The sequence below is a fragment of the Anopheles merus genome, chromosome 3R (genome assembly GCF_017562075.2).
Source record: "Anopheles merus strain MAF chromosome 3R, AmerM5.1, whole genome shotgun sequence".
Classification (NCBI taxonomy): domain Eukaryota; kingdom Metazoa; phylum Arthropoda; class Insecta; order Diptera; family Culicidae; genus Anopheles; species Anopheles merus.
Genome location: NC_054084.1, coordinates 16,956,718 through 16,975,892, shown reverse-complemented (window position 1 = coordinate 16,975,892; position 19,175 = coordinate 16,956,718). Strand labels below are relative to the sequence as shown.

The 19,175-nt window shown below is 42.0% G+C and overlaps 1 protein-coding gene across 1 annotated transcript in view; it reads left to right on the top strand.

Moving 5' to 3' along the window:
- Positions 1–19,175, top strand: part of LOC121595510 (inactive dipeptidyl peptidase 10) — a gene marked incomplete at its 5' end in the record, with an annotated part of 40,620 nt that overhangs the window by 4,081 nt on the left and 17,364 nt on the right. Inside the window, 6 exons of the mRNA XM_041919543.1 lie at positions 2,599–2,713; positions 2,856–2,950; positions 5,864–5,991; positions 7,409–7,620; positions 8,344–8,503; positions 16,352–16,465. Coding sequence (XP_041775477.1) covers positions 2,599–2,713; positions 2,856–2,950; positions 5,864–5,991; positions 7,409–7,620; positions 8,344–8,503; positions 16,352–16,465 — 824 coding nt within the window. The remainder of the gene's footprint in view (positions 1–2,598; positions 2,714–2,855; positions 2,951–5,863; positions 5,992–7,408; positions 7,621–8,343; positions 8,504–16,351; positions 16,466–19,175) is intronic.

Below are 19,175 nucleotides of genomic sequence, written 5' to 3'. Positions count from 1 at the left end.
AGACATTTCGTACTCGTACAGTGCGTATGGTACGGTGCATTCAAACACGTCCGCTGCATACTAACCGGTACCAAACATGGGTTGAGGCACATTAATAAAACGTTTATAGTTATTTGCATTTAAAATTAAATAGCACTCTTAGCATGAGTTTTAAATTGCTTTACAAAATCTATTTTTTAAACATGTTTCCTTGGCTGTAAACTAGCACCAACTGACACTAGAGTGTAATAATTTACATGCAGCTAGCAGCACGGGTCACTCGTTGGAATAAACTGCAATCTGCGGCATCTGTTTGCAATAGAATCTGGTGCGCAACACTCAAAACGACTTCACCCCTTTACCCCGTACAACCATTTCTCGCCTGCCCATAACACCGAAAGGTGGTAACCACTAAAGCCTTTTCAATGGTTTCGGCGTTATTTGCATTTCTTTGGACCGGTGCTCACCGGGGCACCCGGTGACGATGTCGAAATGCAAATGGAGGACCAGTGGTCGAGGCGGTTTTATAATGGAAATGTCCTCCACGTGCTCCACCTGGATGTCACTTGCTGCAACTGAGGGTGCTGCTGCAGTATGCCGACCTACATTTCAACTCCTCTTTTCAATTAAACAGCTTTTGCTGAGCGGAAATCACTGCCACGGCCACTGTACCACTCAGTGGCCCTGCCCTGCCACCCCTTCCCCTGGCTATTAGCATTCGTGCAGAAGGTGTGCAATTAAAATGTTTTAATTACTTCCAAGATACGCAAATGGAAATATATATTAAAAACGAGTCTGATGCAACGTACTGCGTACGGATGCAACACAAAACACTAGCAGAGATGTTTGTGTTGACAGCTTGCGCCGAAACGAAACACGAGACACGCAATGCTAACATTTTATTGCCACCGAGCATTCTAAATGGCCATCGACACAGTTTTGCCAACAATACCCCAGAGATCAAGATCACGGGAACAGAGTGCCTCGGGTGGTAAACAAACAAACAAACAAATACCGAGCAAAACGGAGACTTTTGTGTGCACTATTTTCTGAATGTTTGAACCTTCTCGCTATGCAACCGGGTAACAAATGGCTAAACGCATACCATCAACGCAGTTGAACGATACTATAGCAATGAAGCGCCTTTTTTGGAGGGGACATTGGCACGTGCAGCATCCTACGCAACGTGCAAAACGGGCTGTAGCGTATTGTTTGGAAGCGGTTTGTCGCTCACTGAACGCCTTTCATTTCCATTCTTTGGGGCCAATTGTTTCCCAAGGAGCGATGCTTCTGGCTTGTGTCAATATTGAACCTGAAAGTGCTACTGCTGTTATTCGTGCTTATATTTGGGCCATGTTTGAAGCTAGCTAACAATTTTCGGAATTCATTGATGCCAGGTATTTCAAACTTGTGACTACAGGCTGGATGTGATTCATTGTATCGATCAGGTACAATACTAAAAACTTGAATATGATATACATCACTGTATGGAATAAGTAAAAACATAAATTTATTAAATTGAATCCACCAATAGTCAAATCCTTGTTTTTCTTATTACAATGTACGGAATATCACTCGAATAGATGATCTGCAATTTCAAAATCTGGAAGTTATTCTATTATAACATACCCAAAATGATCAGACTATGGTTTGATCTAATAATTTGACGTTTAAAAACAGTATTTTATTTGTATTTTTATTCCTTCTGTCCACTGTTAAGCCTTAGCTAGAAGTGCAGTAAGTGATTCTAGACAAAAGGTTTAAGTTCAAAACTGTCCTTCACTTTAATGAGAAAAATTGTTTCTTGTGAGAGTAAGTCATGCCATAAAAATTTAAATATCTGTTAATTTTACAATCCCTTTTCATAAAAATATACATTTTTTAACTCGAACACTATTAATATGTTTAATATGTTTATTGATTAATCTATCGGGATCTTGGAGATCCTACATGAATGTACTTAAATTAGTGCTTAAATTAAGGCAAAAGGAAATTAATAAAAGGTGAAACTTTACTATAAATGTATGATAAAAAAAGTTGAGGTTCATGAAAGTCTGCATTATTAGATTAACTTGTTGTGATCATCTCGTGCGGTCATCTCGATTCCATTAACAGATAAGAAAAGCCATGAATTAATTTAGCTTCATTTTGTGGATGATAAAGCAACATTTGTTCAGGGCTTACCTTTACTTACACAACTTTCACAAAATGTCTATATCAGACGAAGAAAACTCCTATAAGGCATTCATCGCACACACCAGCACCAAACCACAGGATTAGCTCACTACCTCCAGGAATCTCTGATCAAACAACTCATTTTATACCGCATCGTTCTCATGCCTCACTTCCGACGCTTCTAAATAGTTCCAATAGTCTTTCTTGTCGAAGCTACTTAGTCTTTTCCTCCTTCTTTACTCCGCTCTACGCTTCAAAGGCCAACCTTTGGTCTTTGTACAGTCAGTTCAAACCTTAATTCACGCCTGAATGTCAACCAGGGCGCACGTGTGTGCTTGCTACGATTTTACGACATTAAACCCTTTAACCCCAAGCGCTCAATATCAAACCTTCCGAGTACTAACCGCTGGCTATGGCTTCCGTGCCGGGTCTTGTCTCCTGCAGGTACTGCTGACACCCCCGGACGAGGGTCCTCGTGTGAAGGGCCAACGAATACGGTTGCAGGACATCATCGATGGCGAGTACGCACCGAAGAAGCTCAACGGCAGCTGGATTGGACGTAAGTTGCTCATCAGCTGCTCTGCGGACGATTTCTATACGATCGCTTCCTAATCTGCTTAACCGTCCGTTTGCTATTCCACATTTACTGCCACCATATCTTACCCGCACGATGCTGACGATGATGATGATGATGATGATAGCCGATGAATTCCTCTACCAAAACCACTGGGGGGAAATCAGTTTGCTCAACATGAATAATCTCTCCGAACGGGTGCTGATGTCCAACACGACAATGGTAAGTGGGTTTCAACGGTTTTTTTGCTTAATATCTTCATTTGTTCTCGAAGTATCTGATACTTGATTGGGATATTTCATCATCCAGTTTCCTATAAATTCTACAAATTAAATACATTCAAATTAAACATAAGTTCTGGTTCGAAGATATTTAAATAACATAGACTACGACGAGAAGGCTTTATCCAAGACGCATAAAAAGAATAAAAAATTAATCAGTAGATCGATTCAATTTTATGAACAACATTAATCAATTTATCTGCGATGAGATTTCTATCAAATCTAAAACACACACACACAATAATCGCCAACACTTCCCGTGTCCTTGGTCTTGCTAAAACGGTCAAATTCTTCATCACAAGCACGAGCCGACACAAAAACCTTATACACGAGCTACATCAAAATCCTAATCTCATCATCTAAAATCTGATTTGCAGCTGGCGAAGGATAAGAAATTTTCCATTCTAGCACGAATTTTCGCTGGTACAGCCTGGAGTTAACTAGAAAACCACCAAAAAAATAAATGGTTATAAATACATCACTCCAACTCCGGCGCCACAAATTTCGAGGACACTGTTGCGACCGATGTAATTAATCTTGTGTTCTTCTAAAGCTCACTTGAAGAAATCGTGGCGGTGATGGTACCTGCTGCCTTCAAGTGCGGGCTTGCTAGATGAACAAGCCACAAACCCTTCTACTTTTGCACCACAGCAGAACACAACACAACCACGTCACCGAATCCGGTTGTATCAACCCAGCCTGCGAGCTTCGCTGTAACGAGAGTAGGCTTAATTTAATTACCCTCACTTTAAGGGGACAAATTTGGCAAACCACCATCTTAAAGCATACAGCTTGCAGGCAAAAAAAAAGTCCAACCATCGTTTGTTGGAGGACGCGAAGGATGTTGAAAGGCTGAAATGGATTAAAACGACACTCCTGCCAACGCACAAACCGTTGGAGCCTTTGCTGTACGCGAACTTGTTTTCGTTGCTCCTCGGAGGGAAAAGCTTCTTATCTTACCGATGATCAACATCTTCTGCAATGTCCTCATTGCGTCTGGCTTTTGTACGGTTTATGTTATTCCAATTATTCATCGACACCCCCAAAGCGGCTCCTGTTTGTGTGGCATGTTTTCTGGCTGACTCAGTTGCCAACCAAACCGTCCCCGAGTTAAAATCTCAATCCAATTTTCCAAAGTGCAACTCAGTTCAACCCGTTGCTTTTTGCTGGCCGGAACCGAACAACAAATTGAATATGCATGGAGGAAGGGTGGATGGGAAGAATTATACAAACAACCCGCCCGTACTGAATGCTAACTTGACGCGTAATAAAGATCACAAGGTGAAATGTATTCAACACAGCGTAAAAAGATGTTTTCGTCAGCCGCGAAAAGCTCCTCCTTCGAGCTTCCTTTCCAGCAGGTTTACAGGCGCGATTATTTTTGCAAGATCATCCGATTAAACATACCATTGCCTCATGCTTAAAGCAGTCAGTAGGCTGTGGTGGAAGTTTATGTTTTATACGCGAACTTCCCACCGCTAACACAAGAGGGAACTGTCAACTAGCCGTAAGCAGGAGCAGGAGCCGGAGCAGAGATAGAGAGAGAGAGAGAGAGAGAGAGACCGAGAGAGAAAGGGCCGGTAGAGTCAAATCACTATCAGCCACGGTCTTACCGCCCCTTCATGATGATGTACGCCGTAGTACATTTACCCCAAAAACTTTCCCAATTACTTTCACGCTGCGAGTACCTGCGGTGTAGTTTGGGCTTGCCCCGCACAAAACTTTGCTCCATGAACCGGCAGTGTATTGTTTATATCCAACACGAAACCAAACCAAAGTTGGAAGAAAAAAGAAGCGAAACAGTATGCAAGATAAAAACTCTTTCCCTCGTTTGGGTTGCCCCGTTCGGGCACTCACCAGGATCAACCACACCATCGGCGATAAGGACGAATATTTCGCAAAGCCAAACCAGCTGCTCGCGTCAAGTTCAAGCCATTCTTCACCCGATACGGCATGCAGACGGAGGGGCAATGTGGAACAGATTGAGAAGATGCTGGCGTTACGAAAATAAGCTATTCTCGCTTAAAATATTGGTACCAGAGTTATTTTACCGGCGGAACTTTCTGTTCCATCGATCGTCTGTCGCAATGACATTGAAGCTGAAATAAACAGAATCGCAAGAAAGAGAGAGAAGGGATGGGAGAGAAATAGAAAGAAGGATAAAGAAAGATAGAAAGAGATGCAATGGAGATCATCAAATAATAAAAAAAATTAACAAAATCTGATCAAAATAATTCAAATGGAAATAAACACAGATTAGATCAAAATTATTCCATAAAATTTTGTATGTAGCTTTTAATGCCGGGAGACACTGGCCGTACTCGCTAGTGTAATTTCGATTTTCACTAGCGCATCTGGCGGCGGCTGGTGGAAGCTTTTTTTGGTCATAGAGGGAATAGTCATGCCGGATCTCAATTTTAAGTAGTTTTTCCATCGTTTTTTGTCATAAAATGCGTGCAGGATATGTGCATCTACCTTTTAAAAAACTTTTCTCATCCGAATTAAGTACAAAACATGGAAAAATAGCATATTTCTGATGCGGCTCCAAATTGTTTGGCAAAATGCTTCGGTCAGCCGACGCCAGATGCACTAGTGCAAATCAAAATTACACTAGCGAGTACGGACGGAGTCCCCCGGCCTTTAGATTTCAGTCACATTATCACAAATCAACTGCAATTTAAAGCCTTGAGTCTTACTTTGAACGATTTTTACAAGAAAATTAGTAAACAGTTTTAAAACATTTTTATGACTTCTAACCCTCACAAAACTATTTACTTTGGCAGTAACATTAAATGAATTCGATTATGTCGTACAATTTCCCCTTCTACAAAGAGTCTTCTTTCCCTCGATACAGAAAACGCTCGCCCCGGTGAAGTTTTCCATCTCGGCCGATCGACGATACCTGCTGCTAGCGCAAAACGTCCAGAAACTGTTCCGACACTCCTTCCTGGCGCAGTACACCGTCTACGATATCACCACCAGGTAAGCCAGACATTGCTTTCCCTTTTCGACAGCAATTAAAAATTACAACAAACGCTCACAACGCGACGAAGCACGATAAGCGTCAAAGTGAACGCAATAAAACAGATCCCTCACACGGCGCGGCGCGCGCAGGCACACCAAAACCCCTGCACAGGATGTTTGATTTGTTTCGAAAATGATTCCTTCCCTATAAAATTTCCGTCCATCAGCGCAGCTGACCGCCGGTAGCGATAATGTTTAACACACAGACACGCTCTGTCACACAATAGTCCTTTTCTCCACTGTCCCTTTCCAACTGAATTCCTTCTCCCTGTTCCCCGGCGTGCTTTAATGGACGCTGGAGTTTCGAAGGGGCGAAAAATTAACGCTGCCCCCGTTTGGATGGTAAAAGAGCACTCGGACACACACACACACACACACACACATATACAGAAAAACTCACCCGAAACTGAACCCGGGAACCGGAAAACTCGTGATGACGTGCTTTTAATGGCCCATTAAACCGGAAGCCCAACTGACAGCTGCCACTATGGTGCGAACGGGTCCCTTTTTCGCCTTTTTCCCAGTGGCAATCTTCGGTCAAATAAAAATTGTTTCACGCTGTTGGATCAATTTGTGGCCTTTAAGTGACGTGACATCCGCAGAAGGCACTAGGGGGAGGTTTTGGCTGGTGTGTACTGGCCGCTGGTGCGAGCCAGTTTGCTTTCCTGATTGGACGATAATTCATTGATTTTTGGTGCTTCCGTTTGGGTTTGCTTCTTTTTTGTTGGTCGGGACTGCTGCCCGAACTGATCAATCGTAAACCTGGATGTGTTGACCAAGCTCAGCTGTGACCGCTGTGAGCGGTTGATACTTTGTGAGCTGGTCATGCTTTGTTTCACCCGGCAGGCTGTTTTATTGCGCTTCGACCACAGTAAGCATCATGTTTGATGAAGTAGCTGTAAAAATGAACATTGTGTCCATTTGGGGCTTCGTTGTGTATATGAAGATCAATGTCCATACTAAGCTACTCAATAAACTCATGCAGGCTTTTATTTATGCTTGCTAAAACACATCACTTTAATGAAATAATGCTTAAATCTCTGAGCTGCAAACACCAACACAAAAGACCAGCAATGTTCCATTAACAAACTTGTGCTCGCGATACTACCGCTAGTCAAGCTGCTAATTTGCTCCACTCCCCCTCGAATCCCAGTGGAGACATGCATGCAAAACCTCAACCCAAAACCTCCACCAACACCCGGTGCAAACATCAAACGTCCGCGCGTTGCCCTGAGAGTCGCTAAGTATGCATCGTGCTGTGGGTCAATTACGAAGCAATTACCAGCACTGCACCCTGCACCGTTTTCTCCCAAACATTGACCATGCGCCGTGTCTAACCGTTGCTTTCCAATCTAAAATGGTTCCTCGATTCTAGCGAAACGATCCCGCTGACGATCAATTCGCAAATGGATGAATGGCCGTACCTGCTGCACGCCGAGTTCACACCCAAGGGACAGTCTATCGTGCTGGTGTACGAGTACGACATCTACTATCGTCCATCAGCCCGGGCACTGCAGGCCTACCGGCTGACCAAGAACGCTATCCCCGGCATCGTTTACAACGGTGTGCCCGATTGGCTGTATGAAGGTGAGTGGAGTTTTTTTTTTGTGGTCGGTCGAACGCGGGCGGATATGAGACCGTGCCAAATTCAATATTGATCAATGTTGTGCTTTATTTTAGTGCCATTTATTCGAATGATTTTCTGTGTTATGTTTATTATTTAAATAACGTTTTGCTTAATATTGTTTCATCGGTCTAAACATTAATAGCTCTAAAATTGGACATCAAATTGAACATTCAATTACCTCCTTGGACATTAAATTTCATCATTGTTTCATAAGTTTTTGAAAGCGGCCCTTATATTTATGTTTAAAAATGCAAATAGCCACATTTCATGTACACAAGCTTTTTTTAACCTGTTAATAACCCTTTTAACAGTGAAAGAACAATTATTCACTTAAATGGACTAATTTACTTCATTTTAAAGTGAGGTTAGCGAAATGAAAACTTTAGTCATTTAATTTATTGACCTTTCTTTTTTTAATTGATTTAAAAAACTCGATTGAATCACGACCGCAACAGCAAAAGTTGAATTCCTCTGAAAACTCCCCCCTTTCATCCCGCATAAAGCTTTCACCATTATGGCATTCAACCAAAGCTTAAAAGCATCATATGGTACCCGCTCCCATTGCCTACCAGTAGCCATTAGATGCAATTGCGCTACATTGACTCGCCCCGGTGCAATTATGTGATTTTTTAATTAACTTACCCGGTTCGGTCCGATGTTTCACTTTCTGTCGCTTTCGCTAGAGGAAATCCTGCACACCAACAAAGCCATTTGGCTTTCGACCGACGGCCACCTGATGCTGTACACCACCTTCAACGACACGCTCGTGCAGGAGCAACAGTTTGCCTGGTACGGCACGGCGACCGGTGACATCAATCTCTACCCCCAGATTCGCTCCCTACGGTAAGCGTTTGGATAACATTTTTGTTAGATTTTTCGCTATTGCTTTTCCTCCATGCATTTCTAAAAGAAAGCGACTATAGCAAACACCCCACCAGCGGGACGATGAAAGAGAATATAAATTACCCGCCAAGGATAAGCCATTCGCCGAGCGCCGGGCTGGCAGTGTGAAACTCGTACTAGAAGAAGCCAGTTCTATTAATTGCGGTCGAGCATTTGCAGCGTTTGAAACTGTTGGCGACTGCGCTGGGAAGCTAGACGCACAAACACACTCACACACGCCATTCCGTACCATGGGTGTATCTTCCTAGGGTCACTGTTTACAGCCACTGGTCGAACCAATCGTACCATTGGAGCCAGTAACATTCAGTGTTGCTAAAGTGTTTTTGGCAAAACTTTTGCGCATTAGCAGCACAGTCACGTGCACTGGTTTCTGGTGGATCGTTCGAATCAATCGATTCGGTTTTTGGACCTGAGCGAGATGCTGTTTGGTAGTCAGCTCTTCTGCCAATGGTTACGCTGCTTAAATCATTCCAAACATTATCAACTCGTTCAGAGTGTTCTTCGGTGCGTAAAAAACATGTGTCATGATTATCGACCCTTTATACGGTCGAGCAGATTACGGTCGAAGCAGCAGAAGTTGCTGATTTGAAATAACGAGCAAGTATTGTGATGAGACATGCATACGTTTCTCTTCAATATTAAGAGATATGAGTATGTTTTGCAAAATGGAAGCCTCTCTAAAATGCAAAATTAACAAATCGAATAATTAATTAAACGTAGAAATTCACATATTACCATATAGTTGAAGACCTTTGTTCATAAATTAAGAATGATTAATCAGCTGTTTTTATTTATTCATTTATTGTGAACCATCCTTTACCAAATACTTTCATTATTTTTTTATCAAAAAACACATCAGTCGTTGAAAAAAAATTATCATACACTACAATTTCACTCTTATCGCGGTGATTACTGCATAGTATTGTTAATGTCCCTCAAATGGCCCGGATTTGTGCCGAGATGGTAATAGCATGCATAACACAAAGCGCTCAGATACTTTGCTGTCCGCTGTCGCACTTATTGTCACATTCCTCGCTTGTTTGGCCACAGAAAAAAAGGACAAATGTTCGAAAAGGAATTTAATATATTCAGTGACAACTGATGCGCATTCTACACTATGCCGAGCATTTGCATTGCCGCTTTTTTCAACCTTTTGGATAAGATATTAGAATGACATGGCTAACGCTGAATACCGGATAGATTGAATTTTATATTATCTTAGAGTTTCGATAGCAAGCATCGATAAAATATAAAAATAATATTTAATACTTTCAACTATTGACAGTGATGAGAAAAACATTTATATATCTCGTGCCGTCTTTATACGAATACCATTCGACGTCGTTTTTTCGCACTTCAATACACTCTGGAGCTCTTAGCAAGAGACACCAACGAACGAAAGGAGCATTGCAGCAACAGATAACCAAAGTATCATTTCTTCCGGACCCTTTTTCAAGCATTCAATTACGCCAAACATTCACCTATCTTCATTGCCATCGTTGAATCATTTCGCCATTGTTACATCGATTGCAGGCTAATAATAATAAAGCGAGGAGTATGAAGGAGAGGGTACGAAACAACATGAAAGAGAGTGGCATTTTTGGTTTTCCACATTTTCCCAGCCGTCCGTACGTTTGCTTCTTCGATGAATTCATTCTTCCCTACATTGAGCCATCCTTAAAAACAATTTTTGAAATGATCTTTAATACACCGAACCACGGCAAATGCTTCGATTACACAACCGTGCTGGTTGTGATTATTTTTATTTTTCAATTTCCTTTCCATTTTTGCGCCGAGTAAGGCAGGAATACTCCGTACCGTGCTGCACGAGACAGTGGAATGAGCTTTTTTTATGTTTTCCCTTTCACTGACAAGGCAGAAAAAAACGAGTGTTGAACGAAGCTTTGTACAAACGTGCTACGCGGCAACCGAACCTGATGATTCCATTACTCGTCTACATCTACACACAACCTCGACAAAGTGCACCTTGTTGGCGGGTGCTATTCTCTTGTTTCACCCCTTTGCCGCACCCGCGTAACGGCCCTCTTCCGGCACACAGAGAGAGAGAGAGCGACAGATTCCTTCCCTTTACATCCTTTGATGCTTACATCCGTCCGTCATCCGGTACAAAACCCGGATACCCGGTACACCCGGGCGTAGCCATTTTGTAACATTTCCCTTCGACTTTTGTACCCCTACACCCCTCATTTATGCGCGCGAAAGCTTTTCATCAGCAAAGGCGCTCATCTTACTTACTGCGCTGGTTGGAGAGACAAGCCCCGGGAAGCTAAGCGTAAAAGCATAAGCACTGAAGGACATCCACTACCATTTTTCACACGTCCATCTGTGAACACGTCTTGCTTTCTCTCCTTTCCAGTATGATCATATCCTTTTCTTGCCTGAATATCCAAGGTGTGTGTGTGCGTATGTTTCATTCTTAAACTACCCTTTTTTACTGCTCACATGTGTTTACTCACTCAGCCTCATCCATTCCAACGCCAATGTTTGGCAGGACAGCTTTGCATACACAAGCAACAAAAACCCTTCGGGGGATCCGCCTCTCCTTTATGCTCTCGGATACGCCCAAACAGAAGCTCACCGTGTAACCGGAGCGCTTGGATGAATAGCCTAACGCGCGGCTGCTTCCACACTTATCATTTGCCACATTGCCTCGTTCACGTTGCACAGGGTGGTGGATCAGGCTGGCGGTAAGCAAAGCAAAAAAAAGGATGCAAAACAAGGTAGGCGGCTTCACTAAAACGATCAACTAAGCAGTAGCAGTAGCAGCAGTAGTAGCAACGGGGAGCTTTCCTTTTCAGCTTTGCTTTCCTTACAACCTTGTTAGACGGCGAGAACACACATCAAGGATCACAATTGATTCCTTTGCTTGCATGCAGCAGCCAAGTCAGATCGTCAATGCTGCGCATCATTTTCTCTTTTCCTTTTTCTTGTGCCAAAACGACGCCATTAAAGGATAAAACAGAAGTCCTAAATGACGTCGTTTGTGCTGCTTATGATTTCCTGTTCGCTGTGGAAAGGACTGTAGCGAACGGGTGGATGAAAAACAACGGGCACATGGTGCACACATGCAGCAACTGCTATTATGGGTTTGTGCTGGAACAGGATCCACGTTGAATGTTAGACGACAAACAGCCTTGGAAAGTGGAAGGATTGATTGTGTAATTTTGTGCTGATAGTTTTGCGCTCAAGTTCAAGTGTAATTGAAAAACTGCTTGCCTTTGTTAGCATCTGTTTCATTTATCTCAGATTTAGTTTGTATTTCAGGCATGGGAATCATGGAATCATTACTAAGAGGTTTAATAATATGGACAAATAATTAGTACAGCCTGCCCTATTAGAGTTGGATAGCATTGATCACAAGCTGCAAATTATTCACAAAGTTTTTGAAAGGATTTAAAGATCAAATAAATGAAAATGAAATTCACATTTCAACGAAATTATTCCGTAACATCATGTAATGTATACCTTCTTTACTAAAGCTTACCACTCTTCTTCGATTCATTGTAATTTCATTTCATTCGTTTCATTGTTCATTTATTGCGCATGAAATCATTTCTTTTGTTCTGTTACATTTTCTTTTCCTTCTCTATGGTCTCGCAATCTTCCGACAGACATACCCGAGTGATTCTAAATGAGCACGGTCCTTAATTTAGCGTGTATCTAATATATTTCATGACAATTTGGAAAAAAAGCTTCCTGAGAAACAGATCCAATTGTTTTTTGGCCGTTTGATATATCTACTACACAAAGTATTTCTAAATTAATTCGCCTCTCTTTACAATCACTTTTCTTGCTCTATTTCCATTGCTCCACCAGAGATCGTACAAAAAATATCATTTAAAGGGTGCAATATCTTCCAAAACCGAGGTAACATCAACGGTATGTGATAGACAATCTGAGCAACTCCGGTGAAAGTTATATTCCATTCATGTTCTCTTCAATGAAGGCCAACCGTTTTCCTACCGTTTCAACCTTGAACCGGGTGCCTAGATACATAAAAAAGAAGAAAAACGACCCATCATCAAGCTCGTTCTCTGGACATTTTTTCTCCATGTCCATCCATTGAAAGAAACAGAAAAGAATTCCAATATACATGAAAAAGAATACATTCACTTCTCCACTGGGCACGGTATTATCCTTTCGTTTCATGTTCGCGTGTATCCCGGATGTGCTTTCCCGATGAGCTTCAACGAAAAATCGACACACTCTGGAGCACACCTTTTCTTTCCCTTTTGCCTCATTGTGTGGCTAAGAAAAAGATATTTATTGTGTTAGACCATGACCATGTACCCTCTTTTTTCTGTTGCTCTCGTGTTTCGAACGAGTATGTTTTTCCACCCATACAACCCTTGGTTACCTCGCTGGAATGACATATGTGAGTGAATTATTTAGAATATGCTGCTGAATGGAAACCCATAAATAACACAAATGAAAAATGACCAGCGCCGGGGAGTGAGGGGCGTATCGGTAAAGAATGTTTGCTGCAGGAGGGGCTCGAAAACGAGTTAAAAAAAAACTCCTTCCACTTTGCTTTTAGATGGAATGTGGAGAATGTATGTTTGGTAACGATCTATGCGATTTATGTTTGACAAATTGCACCGAGCTTGAACCGTAATTGTATGCTACTGGAAGGATAAGCTTAGCAATTCAAACAATATGCTCAAACAAGACACGCAAAACATGCAACATACTGTACCAATTCTGATACTGAACTCTGAGCTCTTAAACATGACCACACATCCCCTGAACTGATGGCAACTGTAATAAATGATGAAACGAAATGATTATTGATGAGTTTGGATGCAACCCTTCAAAGGCTGTGATGTTATCGTGATATGATTTTGAGTGAACTATGATAGTGTTATGTGTAATATTTGAACGATTGGCAGTAACTGGTGGGTTTATGATATTAAAACATTAGTTTTAAGCAACACATTTAACGATTTCAGCGATAATTCGCTCTAGCAGGATACATTTCAGAGCTTATGCTAGCTTTGGGAATTTTCCACCAGGTCAGGTAAAGCACACCGGAGCCTCGTTCCTATGCTTGACTATCTCCACCCACTGTAAGCTTGTTGATCCACTTTACCCAACTGTAAGCAATGCCAGATGCCTGTCGTGCACATTACACAAAGTTGCTCATGCGATCCGGCCGGCATCCTGGTGCCCGTGTTGTTAATCGTGCTCATTTCATGGAAGAATGATCAGCACAAACATCAACGTCAGGTTACACAACTTTACACGGTCTGCATTGCAACTGCAATGTCATAGCAACCGGGCAATGTGATGGAAAGTTAACGAAGGTGAAAATTTGTTTGTCATAACCGAGGTACGTTGAGCGTAAGTTTTACATTTCAAACAAGCCGTATGTATGGGTGTACACGCTACGGGGGAGGAGTTAGTTTGGCTATTAATTAACCTTGCGAGGAGAGACACTGCATCGAAACTGTGATAATGATACCCTTTTCCACTGCGAAAACTGTTTTAATTAATTTCATAGAGTCACTATTCTCGGTAATGCTGTGCTATTGGGAATTGAAACAATGTGATCGAGTTGTCCAGTGCACGATTAATAGTTGGACAGATTACATTGCAGTGGCCATATTTCATTTTCACTTTATCGAATTTATCCAATATCACAACAGCAGCTTCCACTTTTTTAGTCGAAAACTTCATTTTCATTTCACAATTAGCTGTGGTAAGCATCTTCATCCAGCCGTTCGCACATCTCGCAGGATCTATTAGCCACAGTACATAATTTATTCACTTTCCCGAATTCCCCCACTGAGCTCTATTATTAATGAGATTAATAGTTCTCGTGTGAGCATCCCGGGAACAAATGGCAGCTTCCGTTAAGTTCCTAGAATACCCAGCCCAAGCAAAGAGACGCTTCGAACTACAACTTTACGGAAACCGAGGCGCTCGTAAGAGAGTTGTCACCGATAGTACCACGACCGATCTATTGGACGGAAACTTTCAGCAAACTCAATTCCTGCCGGAGTACTTTTCGCCAGCTTATCAAACTCTTCCTCAACAGTAGTAATTTAAAGTCCCTTTCACTAAGCGTTTGCGTGCCAAACGGGAAGCCCAGCAGGGGAGAACCAAACTCTCAAAACCAATGCCCCCACCACACCAATCAAACGGGAAAAGCCCATATTAGAATTGGAAATTCCAAGGACATTTGGCTGAATTTCCAAACTTCTAATGATAGAGATTTACTACTGTTAGGGATCGTTCGCCCGCCCACCGTGCTTTAGAGCTTCATTTACAACACCGTAATTTCACTAATTGGAAGATAACTCAAACTCTACATCCTCTTTGGGGAGAATGGCAAAGAACCTAAACGGACAGCTTCCCCGATGAAGTCGTTGTAGGAATGTGAAAACTGTTTAAATATTTACATTGCATGCTCACAGCAGTCTCGACACGTCAATGAATCATCGCCTTCCGGCAAGGCATCGATACGACGACGCGTTCGAAATGGGAAACCGTAAAGTGAAACAGAGTCCACGGCAATGTTTCGCCAGCTGTGTGCTTCTGTGGGTTGAACTTGTTGTGTTTAACTCGCACTTTGTCTTAGAATCATCCTTTTTTGGATGAAGCTTTAAAATTATGCACTCCTTCCATTGCTTTCTGCTTATACAGAGCAGAAGAGTTTTTATTTATCAAGCACAAAACAACCATCTGAAACTAGGTCAACGCCTACTCGATTAGAATTTATGTCTTTTGCATCTGCATTTTATGGGAATTTATTTGCCCTTCAACGCAAAGCGAAACACCTACAAATACTATTCGAAAGTTTAATTTAATTCATAATTTTAAGATTTCCCAACTGACGCTGGTTTCCTGAGTCTACGCTACGCCACCCAACAACTCGTAAATGTTATGATTCAATAAGCCAATCGCTCGCCCAAACACGTCACCAACACTAATGAAACAATGGAAGCAGCACGTGCAAAGTTATGCGTACCCAGGGAAGTTGGACCTAGAAATTGATAGCCTTTTTTGGTCTGTGGAGAATCTCGGACCCGGTTATTATCGCGCACCACACTTCAGCTATAGGAGCAGGATCGCGAAAGGGGGAACAGCTTCTGCAATAAAATTACAACCATTTTTCTATTTTCCTCTCGGTGCCACAACACACCATGGATGCTGCTGCAGCCTGCTGAATGGATAAACTTTTCCCTAACCCATGTTACCATTCCGTGAGTAAAGGGCTGAAAGGGAGCACGCTGAACGCTTCAAAGTTCAAATGGTGTAGTTGGTTTTTTTTTGTAGAGTTAGACGAGGTTAAGAAGAAAAAAACTGCACATAAACGTAGCTACCGAGCCCGGTGATGGTGCAACTTTTCATCGCTTTCCGTTTGACTTTGCTGGATGTGCTTTAAAAGGTGCTCCTCCCGGGTGCTTTTTTTCAGAATGGAGCAGGAGAATGTTTGCCGGTTCGCGCTAACCGGCCACAGTGATGCTGTATGCGAGTGTATGAGGAAGTCGTTTAGTTTGGAAAGCGTTCGCATTGCCATTGGATGTTCGTTGTGGGTAGCATTGGATGTCAAGTAGATACACATGTGATACGTGGAATAAACCGCTTTATCCACCGAACTGGAACGACGCTGTCGTAAACATGAGAATCAAACCGCTCAAAGGACTTCCTCGTGTTTAAACATTTGCAATATCCTGACCTTTACTTCCGCTAAGTTGTTTTTTTTTTAATTATAATTCTTACATACCTAACCTTATAGTTCAATTTTGGCTTTTTATTCTACAGGTATCCCAAACCGGGCACCAGCAACCCTACCGTCACGCTGAACGTCGCCGATCTGACCGACCCGAAGAGCATTCGAATGAACAAGCTTACCCCGCCACCGATTCTGCTCAATCAGTAAGTATGCTGATAAAGATGAAAAGATCACTTCTCACCACTCGTAACCCCTACCCTTGGCAGGTCACAAGTTTGAGAACAACTTGGCGAAAACTTATCTTATCGCTTCACGTTCGTGCCCCAGAATGCTTAACGAAATCACTTTTCACAGAGTTTGAAAGTATTTTTCTTTATTTTTTATTAGCAAAACTTAAACCCTGGTGATTGAAAAATATGCAGATAGATTTACCGATGGACGGAATACAAAGTAGATGAGACAAAGTTTCTTTCTTGAGTGCGCAGAGTGCACCAAAGCTGCCAAAGAATGTTCTTTTCACAATGTTGTGTTATGAAATTCAGCAAAATTTAATTTTTGTTACGTGTTAGTCGCCATCTTGACTTCATGCCACGTGGACAATCCTTTTAAAACGGTTTTCATAATTTCATTCAATGACAAAACGTTTAAAACCCGATTTTTTAATTTAATCATAATTTCGTGACTATAACCGGGAGTTCTAGACCATCGGATCTATACCATTGCATCTTTCTAAGGACCAACGTATGTAAGTTAGATCATTCTTTACAAAGGCATTCCTAGCTATTATAATGCTAAAACGTGATTTAATGTTCCTGAAATGGTTTTTATGGTGGAATAAAGTCATAAAACATGTTATAAAGAATAGCATTATGATTTTTATCGTTGAAAATTGCTCATTTGATCATCAGACTCGAAAGGAACATTACGCTACAATCTCGAACGGAGCTATACACTTAACTTTGCATTAAAATAAAGATAGATTGTAGTGCCAGGACTTAAATTCAACAATTTAATGTAAATCTCCGAGTTGAGAATATGGAATAAGTGAGTCAAAATGCAACCATTTGATGAATAATGCGACCAAAATGCGTACACTTTTCTACCTAACAGCGTGCAAATCATTATCTCACCGGAACAAAATGGTGTAATCTATTACAATCATCGCTCGTCAACTATTATTCAAACTGTTTAAAAAGCTTTCATTTTTTATCTAAAAGCATTCGCATGTTGTTTGGACATCAATTCTGCCAATCATTGATTACCGTGCACTTATCCACCATTACCAATACGTGTAATGCGTAACCATTAGTTGCATGGAAAAATCCTTAAAATTATAGAACATTATGGTGAACATTACAAGTGTGAAATAATGCGTTCTATATAAACACACCATCACACACCATCTGAGGCACATTCGTACTTTTGTCACCATGATCACACGTTCAACATTGATCCTGATCGTCGGTTCGGTGCTTTTGGCTTCCTCTGACACAAACGCTAAGCTTGCACCGGTCGAAGAGTTATTCGTCGAGAAACGTGTAACACATTTACTAAGCTCCATTCTTTCCGCATTAGAAGATCCTCAACCAATTATAATCTCCCAATGCTATGGAGATCGTTTTGCGGAATCAATTATAAACAACGTTCTGCATTTGTGTAGTTCTACCTTTCAAAATCCTTTAGTTTACAATCGACCACCTTCATTCCAAGATGAAACAGCTGGTGTAAAATGTGTAGTTCACAAAATGAAAGTTTGCTTCGTTTTTAAAACCAACATCACCTACGATCTACCCCCACGCGAGCTATTTTACTACACTCAGCAACAGTTTTGGGATCACAACGCTTATTTAGTGATCATATTCCAGCACAAAGCATCTATTACAACAGCCCGTGCACTTGCTACCGCGCTTGAGTACTATAAAATGCTGGGACTGTATCGGATACTGTTTCTGGCAGTAGAACTACGCACCGAAACGCTTACTCTATACACCGTAAATCCGTTCACGAAACACATTCAACTAGTGGGAGAAGATGAAGCCAATCTATCACACTTCTATCCAGAGTATTTGTCCGATCTGCATGGATTCCAGTACAGGATCGTGTCCATTTCGATCGATCCACTATACATCGCTGGCAAGCTGTACGGACCGGAGGTGAATTTAATGCTGGACATTGTGCGCTACCAAAACGCTACCTACACTCTGCTAATCGAACGGAACCGCACAGATCAGTTCATTGAGCGCGGGCTTGGTGATCTTTCGCTATCGAAAAGCTTCCTTGCCGGAACTTCTCTGCGACAACATCACGCCATCCCAACGCACGGTGGCATTTGCGTGCATATACCAGCCGGAGATGTGATTGGCTTGATTCACTTCTTCGTCAAACCCTTCCACTTGGACGTGTGGATGTGTGTGGCGGCCAGTGTTGCAGTAATCATCCTCTGCAAAGCTATTTCCCGCGGAAGAATATCGCTAAACGTGGGTTTCTTTTTCGGCGAATCGTCCGGCAACTGGGCACGGTTTAGCGGTTATGATCGAGTGTTTATCGTTATGCTTGGCTTGCTGATACTGTTCTGTCAAACGCTCTATGAAAGTCAAATACTATCACTGATCGCACTGCGGCTGTACGAAAAACGGATCGATTCTGTGGCGAAGCTGTTCGCCTCTGACTTTCAACTAATAGCCCTTCCAATGGTGCGCAAGTTTGTAGTGGCCATCTTTCCGGAGATTGAACATCGACTTCCTGTAATCGAGCATGTGCCGTTTGGAATAAACACAGATAGATTGCAGAATGCCGAACGGCGCACTACATTGGTTCCGTGCTCGTATCGAGTGTTTGAAAGGGTTAGAAACAACCCGATGGATAAACAGTACTACATCATGCGCGACGCTTTCATACCTATGTTGGAGTTTT